We start from the raw sequence: 10700 nt of genomic DNA on the forward strand, positions 1-10700 counted from the left end.
GTGCTTCAAAACCAAGCTCCCCGCTTGTGTGAAAAGGGCACACTGCAGGATTCGCATGTGCCCTTCTGCTCGGCTCGCCGGGCTGTCATGGATCTTTTTCTGTTTCCATGAGTCGCCGGCCCCTCCTCTGGCTCCGAGCATTTGAAGTCGAGCTCTTTGGCCAAACAGTCCTTGCTGAAATGTCAATACACTACCAGGACGCTGGCTCTCAGGGTTCATCATGGTTTCCAGGCAGTGCATGGCTTTGTTTCTCTGCTCTCTACTACTGGTTCCTCTTTCTCTGGATGCAGGTATGTTGTAGGATATGGCTGTAATTATGTTTACTGACAATGGACCTCTCCCCTGTTACTCAGATGTAATTTTCATTGCAAGTTTTGAGCACTGTTGCATGTTTGTCCTGCCTCCGGTTGTCCCTGTGAGTTATTCTAAGGCTCTTGTTTGCTTTCAGTGATGGCATCCACACGCTTGTTTTGCCAACTAAGGAGAAGCACCTGTAGAGTGCTAAATGAGTCTATATCACTGCACAGACAGCAGGCAAACCATTAGCTATGTGAAAAAAGGAACTTGGATTTATTGTTATTTTGAATTGTAGCATTTTTCAAAGCAAAGAATCGATAGTCTGTCATTCAGCTGATGAGAAATTAAAGAGGTGAGGATCCACCCTGTTACGGCAGCAGTAGAAGGCAGTGAGGTCGTAGCTCTTCAGTGGCTCTGGTACGTGTCTGAAAATCAGCTCCCAGATTAATAAAGCAGACCCAGTGCTTTCAGATTCCCAGTTAGCCATTGACTGGGTCTCCTGCATTGCAGTGAACAAAGCTGGAAAAATACATAGCAAAGTCAAAAGCATTCCAATGTAAATAAGTGGAGAATACTGAAATAAAAGCAGGAGGATGTCCCCAGCCACGCGCCCAGGCACGCTCTGTCGGAGTCTGTGCCTGTGCACTGACACGTGTCATGTCTCTGCAGTGTAAGGTTAATTAAAAGCCTTTAAAGAAAGCCATATTAAATGCATACAGCCTGACTTTGAAATCACGGCAGAAAGACCCAGTTGACATTCCTACAATGAGCAAATGTTTATGAAACACCCTGGAATAAATTCAATGCACACCACACAATATTTTATTCCTTAAGTAACTTTGAAATACAGGGAAGATTCCCACTATTTTGCCTGTAACTCAGCAAATGTTCTGATTAGACACAAACGTTTAGAGACACCTCACCAGACTGGAATAAACTCTCTCAGTATTTCTGTTTGTGTGTGTGTCAGCGAGGACACACGAGTCCTGTCCTTCGGCAACCACCTCAGGGCCCTTCCAGCAGGTAGGAGATAACTCCTGCTCTCTCAGGAGTCATGTAGTGGAGAATGTCCTGAGGGAAAGGCAGGTGATATGCATCAGCCTCAATCCCCAAATCTACCCACAATCCCAGGTGAAAGAGTTAAAAGTGCTGACATGTAAGTTACTGTTATGAAGCTCCAGAATCCCCTACTGACATAGAGGAGATTAAAAAAATGCAAAATTAATTATTTCAAGACTTGCTCTGTGTTGTATGTGGAGCAAGAGCACACCGCAGCACTGGACCTTCTTGTTCCTTATCCTGAATTATACTGGGACAGCATAGCTGTGTGATATGCTGGTATCCTGAAGCTGAGGAGCAGGTCAGTGTGGTGACAATGCTATCGGCTCTTTCAGTGCACGCTTCTGTCAGCTGCAAGTTGACGTAGCTCTAGGAAGCGAGCTCTGCTGATGTCTGCTGTCAAACCTGTGTACCCGACATCTTTCCGAAGCGCGACAGAGACACACAGGGAGAAGACCCGCGTGGCTGTGGTCTATGGTGCTGGCAGCAGCAAGGAGCCATCCGCGGGCTCCGCCAGGAAACGCAAACAGCCTTGTCCAGCCTTCCCATGTACTTTAACGTAGCCTTTTTTACAGAAGAAAACTAAAGATAAATATATTAAAGCAGCGGTTGTAAAATTGTGGTCTACTAGTGGTGGGGTAAGTGCCTTCTGTAGGTCCAAAGAGTGAAGGGGTGTGAGATAACACATAACTGTGGGTGAAGGGGCAACTGTGGTCCATGTGTCACCAAGTGACTGACTTACTGTAGCGAGTACAGAAAAATCAGGTTTCGCCATGTACATCGCTGCTCGGTGAAGCGACGTGGGCTTTTCAGCTGCTAAAATTGAAAGAAACTGTGCTGTGCATGTTGAGACCTACTATATGACACGCGATGATACCTTGGGAGTCACTGATGTACACGCTGGTGTAATGTGCCATCTTCTCTTAAGGTCTGGGCTCTGTAAAATTCATGTGCTGCCACGTTACCTGGGAGGCATGCCAGAGAAAGGAGTCTCTTTCACATTCACCCATTTCTTTTCTAAAGTGTCTCAGAAAAAACTTGGGAAAAGCTTTGAGGGGAAATTGTCCCCCTGTCCTCTCCATCTGGAGAGCGCAGCTGATGACAAAGAGACCGTGCTGCTGTTTTTCAGTCTTTCTAAAGCAGGAAGAGGCAAGCGGCTTTTTGGAAAGGCAAAGGCGAGCCAACAGCTTCTTCGAAGAGATAAAACTGGGGTCACTAGAGCGAGAATGCATGGAAGAAAAGTGTTCCTTTGAGGAAGCGAGAGAGATTTACCATGATGATGAAAGGACAGTAAGTAACGCGGGGCTGGGTGAGCACTCACTGTCAGACCGACTCCCCCCACTCAAGGTGTGCTTTGACACTTTAAGAGAGCAAATAAAGCACTTTGTGTCCTGCTGTTTGCATCTTTCTCTTATATTTATAGGGGGGCACGCAGCAGCGGTGAGGTGCAGGAGGGCATACTGCATGGGCTGCCCCAGGCAGTCCTGATCTGGGGGATGGTGGGAAAGTGGACGCTCTCTAAGCCGTCTCCACGACCTCCCAGTAATTCCTGGCCTGACAATACCTTAAATTATTGTATTGTGCAACATTTGTTTCAGTCAACCCCACCTCAACTATATAGAGGTTATTGATGGATCACCTATCTCCGTGTGCTACACAGTGCCCTTCTCTATTGGTATATGAAAATAATGTAGAATGTAGAAAATAATGTAGAATATTTTATGGATATCAACTGTCATAAATTATAAAAGCAAAAGGGGCATCACTGTGGCTGTCTGTACCCCCTCCTGTGCTATAAGTGCTGTAGGACTTAACCTGAGTTAATTTTTCTTTAATTAAATCTCGCATCTTTTTCTTCCAGAAAGAGTTCTGGCACATCTATTCTGGTACGATTGTTCGGGATGTTCTAACAGCTGTGAAAACATTCCCGCTGCTGCAGCTCTTCGCGTGAGCCGGACTGACACTGAATGTTTTTACAGACCCTAACCAGTGTGACTCCAACCCCTGTCAGAATGGCGGGAGTTGTGACGACCAGTTTCAGGATTACGTTTGCCGCTGTCCCATCGAATATGAGGGCAAAAGCTGTGAAAAAGGTCAGCTCTGGCATAGCTTAACAAAATAAAAATGCCATTATTAATTCAAATGCAAGGCATTGAGATAAACAGTAGCAATCATTATCATTCTGCATAATTCTAGCCGTGACGGCTACTGTTCACACTGCCTGTGGTGTCACACGATGGATCTAACCAGCTGGCAGTCAGGCACTGCAAGGCAGTGAGATAATTATGACCCTATGATGACTTTGTTAAAAAAAAAAAAAAAAAGTGCCTTTTGTGCACCATCTGAGAGAAAAGAAGGAATTTCTTTTCCTACCCAAGTACTGAAGTTACTTTGACCTCAAAGCTCAGTGCAGTATGTGAATGATAACTGTGCTGCATATGCATCATACAAAGCCAGAGGGGAGAGATCCAGCAGTTAATAAAGTCCTTATATGTCTTTCCATTGATTTCAGTGGGCGCTGCACATTGAGTGTTAACACTTACACCCTCAGAACACACTGAGCCCAAAGAAGGACTAGGCATTCATCAGGTCTAACCAGGCAGCCTCAATGGTCATCCCAGAGCGTCCTTCTCCCAAATGGCAAAATACAAAAGAGTTACAATTTTTCAGCCGTATATTACAGTGGTTACCACACAAGTACACCACCTCCATCCTTTAGACAGTTCAGCTACTGCGTAAATGCAGACTGATTTAATTTTAGGTGTATGTTTCTTAAGCATAGCCTTTTCTTCCCTAATCCCTGGAGATCCAGACCTACTTAGCTTTTGCCACATGGAAGGCGCTTTTGATGCAGTCACTGTACATAAATCACAGAAATCTGCTTTGCTGCCTTGCTTCCCTGTCAACATTTCAAGTCACAATTGACTCATGTTAAGCACCAAAATCCACGTTTGGAAACCTAAATGCTCTTTCTCTGACTTTAGCCATGGCTGACAAACTGAAGTGCATTTACGACAACGGTGGCTGTGAGCAGTACTGTACTGACAAGCAGTCTGAAAAACGAGTGTGCTTCTGTGCGGACGATTACGCTTTAGCGAGTGATGGCATGTCCTGCATTCCCCAAGGTAAGATACTACTAGCCTGATGCTAAGTCTAAGCCAGCTCTGGAAGAAAAGTTTTCAACACGTACACATCGGGAGGTGCGAGGTATAACCCTCAGCCACCAGCTCCCCACCTCTTCTTCAATGGCAGAGTCCAGAGCAGTACGTTTGGGCTTCTGGTGGAAGTTAGACACCCCAGAAAAGCAGCTGGCAAAGTGTGCACACCGAGCAGGGAGCCTTTTGGATCTCTCTTTCCTGGCCCCAGAGGTCCACTCCTCCGGGACATGGGAAATTCGGGATTGAACATCCCACCTACTAGGAGGGAGGAGGGAGCTGGACCCCTGTCTCCTCCTTGGGGAGTGTTCCCACCACTGGTCTAGTAGAGAAGAACTGAGCAGTGGAGACAAGCTCATGGCCGGGTGGTCTAAATAAAGCAGAGCGGCAGATAGTCAGGGATTTGGGGTCAGGCTGAGGGGCTTCTGGTGAGTGGAGGGGCTCTGGGCCTCACAAGTCCTTTTTTGGTTTAGCTTACACCTGCGGTGGGAAAATATTTTGGGGGCAGCATTGTTTTAGTGTTGGATCTCCAACCTGAAATTGTGACTATAGATTTTATTACCATATTTATTTCAGCGCAGGAGTCAAGAGAGGAAGAAGCCTATTAAAAACCAAAGAAAACCAGTTATTCTTTTTCCTTTCGTTCTTTTTTTCTTTCTGGTTTTTTTCTTTTTTTTTTTCCTATTTGGCAGGACTAATACACTTTTGGTACTCCTCTAGACACTATGGCTAGATATTTCTCTCACTCATCTGACAAGGTAAATTTCAACTAAGACTAGGGTAGCACAAGTTAAATATTTTTCCAATAAATGAGCTGGCACCTGACTCTATTGCAGATGCCTACTTGAATTACTTTATTAGAGGGGAAAAAGAGACCCCTGGGGATATGAACATAACAGACAGAGCTGCAGGGAGCATGCAAAGTAATTCTGAGTGGCGATGCCCCCCCCCCCCACATACCTCAATGGAGCACTCATGCAGAGAACTGATAATGACAACCTAGCTCTCAACAACAGCAATTTCATTAGGAAAAAAAGTCTACTAATGTGCTTATCCCTTATTAACAGATTCTGCAATATCACATGATGGGGAAGCTGCTTTTGTTAAAAGCTGAGAACAAAGAATTCAATATTCCCCACAGGCTTTTCAGCATGTCTTCCCCGGCGAGGAAGATGTATTCGTTGCTGCTTGCTTCTTGGGGACCAAAATAGCCATAGCACTGACCGTGTGTCGCAAGGAGACACAACTGTGTAACTGCTCAGTCCCTTCACCGTCCTTCTGTCGTCTCTCACAATGGCCCTTTCAAATGCCCAGGCCAGCGTTGCCCTGCATACAGCATTAGAGGGTTTGTGTCACGTCTATTCTGCTCTTTCACCAGCTGCCACCAAAGATCTAGTTCTGTTTCTCCATACCTTGCCTGTACCTGTAAAAGCTTGACGCTGTCTTCATATCAGCTGAGGCAATCGGCATGTTCAGACTATTACAGATCCGTGGAGATGTCGGATTCAGCTCAGCATAGACTATAGGGCCCTGGCTCCTAAAGTGGTAGAAAGCGAGCACTCCTTACTGCGCTATTGCAGAGTGACTGCTGGATGGAAGGGACAGAGCGTTCAGTTACAGCACAGCCACGTGGCACACAAAAACCCCCAAAGGTAGACCATCTTCTTCTTGAAAGGAAAACTCTGTTGGGTGAACGATGTACTGAAAACATGAAGGCTCCCCCTGCACTGCAGCTCAGTCGCAGGTTCAGTCCTCAAGATTTGATTCTCTTACTGCCAATCTTCACATGCTTGCCCAGGCTAAAAACAGACCTTAGATGGAGACATGCAGTCCAGAAGAATCAAGGATGCTCTGGACCCAAGCAAACTAGGCACAGTCTGCCAGGAGGCATACCAGAAGACACAGTGTCTGCTCTTAGGAGACCTTTGAGTCTACCCGAACAAGGGACAGCAAGCTGCACGTCCCACGCTTAAGCCGGTATCTCACCATGCCGTGGATGCTGTGCACTTGGTACAGCGGAGTTAAAAGTCAGCAGGGTTGCTGAAAATATGTAGACTATAAAGCTCGACAGAGTCACTTCTGCTCTCCAGCCTGCAGCCTACCTCATTGTGTTGATATATCTCTTAAGCAGGTATATTGTTTGCAAGCTCCTGTGGTAGCTGAATATATGTCAACGATAATGTATGGACCTGCACTCTATCTGTAAAAGCATTTCTGGCTGTTTCCAAACAAAAAGACTACTTATCTGCTGAGCTGCTTTAAAGTACTTTTGAGAACCCATGCTCCCAGACTAGAGACCAGTTTTTCAGCTAACATAACTTCACTGAAGACCTTACACATTTTGCTGTGAATTCAGTGCAATAAAATCACACTTGCTGCCCTTTGTTGTTTTTGGTTTTGTTTTTTTTTCAGTGAAATACCCATGTGGAAAAATACCAGTACTGGCAAAAAAAAATGCAACTACACGAGGGAGAATAGTAGGTGGTTCAATCTGTCCTCCAGGTGAATGTCCATGGCAAGTGAGTCTTCAGAAATCTTTCATTGCTTTTTTTTCCCCCCCTTATGAAACCACTATCTTAAACTCATTGTTTTAAATCTATTATGTTAAAAATCCATTAAAAGTGCCAGGCCTGGATAACCAAATTCCCTCTTCATCCATAGGTAGCAGATCTACCTGTTTCAGTTATGTATCTTAGCCTTTTTCTGGAGTGCCTGCTTTTGTAGGAGTGGAGTGGTAATACAACCTCCTCTATCTCCTGACCCCTTAGTCCTTAAGCTTAGTGCCAGCAAGAATTTTAGTTGCAGCTTGCAGGGATACACTTTTGGCCATAATAGGCAGAGTCCATACTACAGGATGGAGAAAATGTCAATGGGAAGACTCCCCCTCCTAAATTCTCCATGCAATCAGCACAGTATTCTCAAACACGGTTGCATAAAGTGACAGAAGGAAGCAATAGGAAACCCAACGCTACTGAGATTCAGGTCAAGCCCATTTGATGCAAGACATACATTTGCTTTATGTTGGCAGGCCCTTATAATACAGAATCAGAAAGAAAAGTGTGGCGGTACCCTGCTTTCCCCAGAGTGGGTGGTCACTGCAGCTCACTGTTTGGAGTATACTCATCCTAAACAGCTTCGGGTGAGACTGGGTATGTATCTTCCCCTCCTCATGTTATCGAGCTGTGGTTGTGGCAGCAGCTTCTCATCCTGGCAAACCAGAGTAAAAGACCAAATGTGCAGGCTTTGGTAGTATAAGGGAATTGTCTTTAGGAGGTATCAGACTAGAAACCCCTTATCTCCTCAAACTTCTGAGGAATCAAGGAGCTGCCTGACATGACCTGCGATTAATAACTTTTCCAGGTGAACATGCAACAAATTCTGATGATAAAACTGAGCAAGAAAGTGGAGTTGCCAGGATCATCATTCATGAAGGATACACAAATGGACAAGTCAATAACGATATTGCCCTCCTAGGCCTGGAAACACCCGTGAATCTCACCGACTATGTGGTGCCGATATGTTTGCCTGAAAAGCAGTTTGCAGTGTATGAACTGTCCTCCATCAAGTTCTCCACAGTGAGCGGATGGGGACGCCTACTAGATGGAGGTGCCACCTCTTCTATTCTGATGAGAGTTGATTTGCCACGTGTAAAGACACAAGAATGTGAAAAGGAGACCGATTTAAATATTACAGAGAATATGTTCTGTGCAGGAGACGCGACCGGCGTTAAAGACTCCTGCAAGGGAGACAGTGGTGGACCTCATGCTACAAAGTACAAGAACACTTGGTTTCTGACTGGGATTGTCAGCTGGGGAAAGGGCTGTGCTGTTAAAGGCAGCTATGGGGTTTACACAAGGGTATCCAAATACATCGACTGGTTGAAGAAGCACATGGATTAATGATAATGAACCAGAGCATTTCCAGATCGTGCTATTGCTCCCCAACCCCTTTCTGTCATTTTCCTATTGAAGCATTCCTTCATTATCTCAGCTATGTGATGCATGTGATACCCACACCACTACTAATGATTTGAAACGAGCCTAATGCCTACTTGAATATATAAAATAACTTCCCTATCGGTATTGTTTGTAAACGTGTGTGTCTTGTCAAGCAGGCACAGAATGGCCGTAACAAATCAGACTCAGTGTCCCTCTCATTCTGCATCCCTTTCTGCTGAGGGACAGAGCTAGATGCTGAGAGAAACTCTGTCAGCAGACCATGATCCGTCTTCCAGCTACTCTCTCAACTTCTGGTAATCAGTGATGTACAGACTTCCTGAGCCAGAAGTTGCATTAGGTTGAACAATCATGAATGAACTTCTTGTCCACAGATGTGTGCAATCTCTTTTGAACATGTTTATGCTTCTGGCTTTCACAACTTCCTATGCTGATGGGTCTTGTAATATAATGATGCAATAGCAGAAGAAATAGAAAAAGTGTTTCTTTTAGCGTGTGTTAAAGTAGCTTTCTAAAACAGCTGCAGTGGCAACAGGTAGATTTGATGAGGAGGAACTGTAGAGAGTCTCCAGGACAAGAAAGCTGGGAAAAGGTTAATTCCACATTTACAGATCTGCTACAAAAACTTGATTTTAGTCTTCTTGCACCATGCATTATTGCAGTAAGGCTGTTAAGTGTAGTATTTAACTCTATATGTATGAGTGGTGAAAAATACCACTGATTTATCTTTGCCTTGCTCATCGATACAGAAGAGGGAAAATGAAAGGGAATATTTGTTTCATTTGTTGTCCAGTATAATCTAAACTGTACTCTCTGTCCTGAGATCTAAAACCAGAATAGAATAATTGTCTGACTATCTGCAAAACACTGGCCAAAGACCATTCTCTAAAGCCTTAATGCATAAACGGTAGAACCTGAAGCACTCTGAAAATACCATCAACCATTAAAAAATGTACCTTCTAATCTAAGCATGAAAACAGTGAAAAGGTGAGGGAGATAAAATGGACCAGGAGATTAGAAAACTGTTTCAGTATCTTACGCAACACTTACACTTTGGATTCATTCAAATCATGCTGAATATCAGCTCGATCACAAAACCTTATCAGCAAGCAGGACACATACTATTGATCATACTCTATTATTAGGAGAAAACATTGATGTTATATGGTACATATACCATGCAATACTGAATATCCTATAACCTGCTTTACTGGCATAGAAGAATGGTATTACTGTTCATTTAAGGAGTGACCTGAACTGGGAAAAGCAGCAAATTCCAGAGACCTGAGAAACAAGAGGTCTTGCAGTATGAAAACGTGCTCCAGAGGTTCTCATTACTCCTAAAAGGAAAGCATATATGCCAGCAGAGTATATTCCCCGGGGAGGAAGGTGACTAGGAGCAGCGACCAGCAAATAAAGTCTCATTTTCACCGAGATGAGGCACTCAGCATTGCAAAATCATCCCTCCAGACCCCTCAAGCTAAAACAGTTTTGAGTTTTCCATGCTCCATAAGATGATTTCTTCTCTGCAACGTTCCAATATTGACACTTATGAACAAATCATCGTCTTGCAGAAAAAGGGTAAAATGCTGAAAGAAACCAACCAGTACTAAAGGCTGCACAGAGCGACTTTTTCAAAACAAAGCTGGGGTTTAGGTATATTTTTAATACAACAGCCCATTTAAGCAAGCCGAGAAGATGAAGGAGACCCGACGGCAGGCTCTGGAAGCAGCAAAGACGTGGCCTCCACAGGGACCCCCCTCCCCCCCCCAAAAAAATGGGAGATGGAGGCCAACTCCCGGTAAGCGCCAGGCCGAGATCAACCGGGCCCTGGGTGTCGAAAGCCCGGAGCCGGCAGGTGAGTGTTGTCAGGATTTGGGGAAGGTGGACGGGATCTGCCTCGGGCAGTTGGGCCGGTGTTTTGGGGTGGAAGCCCGGTTCTTCCCCTGCTCGGCCTGGCGCCGAGCCCCACACCTGCCAGCGGTGGGAACGCCATCCTCGGCCGGCGCTTATTTATTAAAGTGACGTTCCAATTCCCCACCCCCCCGCAAATCAAAGGTACGGCTTAAAAAGCCACCTTCCTTGGTTTATTTAAAGAAAAAAAAAACAGAAAAAAACCCAGTCTCCTCATCAGGCCGCCCCCACACACACACTCGCACCCTCCCGTCTGAGAGATCCCGCCGGCGGCTTTCCCCCTTCCCCACCGCTTCCGCTATTTCTTGGCAGGGGGGGG

At 45.2% G+C, this 10700-nt stretch overlaps 2 protein-coding genes across 2 annotated transcripts in view; both read left to right on the forward strand.

Annotated features, from left to right (window-relative positions):
* The first annotated feature begins 217 nt into the window (after positions 1 to 217).
* On the forward strand, positions 218 to 8410 carry F7 (coagulation factor VII (serum prothrombin conversion accelerator)). The gene is made up of 8 exons (XM_010575634.1): positions 218 to 290; positions 2486 to 2646; positions 3218 to 3242; positions 3336 to 3449; positions 4341 to 4481; positions 6924 to 7030; positions 7540 to 7660; positions 7872 to 8410. Exons 1-8 carry the CDS (start codon positions 221 to 223, stop codon positions 8408 to 8410), a joined length of 1278 nt encoding a protein of 425 aa, XP_010573936.1. The 5' UTR covers positions 218 to 220.
* A 1755-nt stretch (positions 8411 to 10165) lies between these two features.
* F10 (coagulation factor X) overlaps positions 10166 to 10700 on the forward strand; it is a 12889-nt gene continuing 12354 nt past the window's right edge. The window contains exon 1 of the mRNA XM_010575795.1: positions 10166 to 10325. Within this exon, the coding sequence (XP_010574097.1) occupies positions 10166 to 10325 (160 nt within the window). The remainder of the gene's footprint in view (positions 10326 to 10700) is intronic.

The sequence above is a fragment of the Haliaeetus leucocephalus genome, unplaced genomic scaffold (assembly GCF_000737465.1).
Source record: "Haliaeetus leucocephalus isolate CR32 unplaced genomic scaffold, Haliaeetus_leucocephalus-4.0 Scaffold495, whole genome shotgun sequence".
NCBI lineage: Eukaryota > Metazoa > Chordata > Aves > Accipitriformes > Accipitridae > Haliaeetus > Haliaeetus leucocephalus.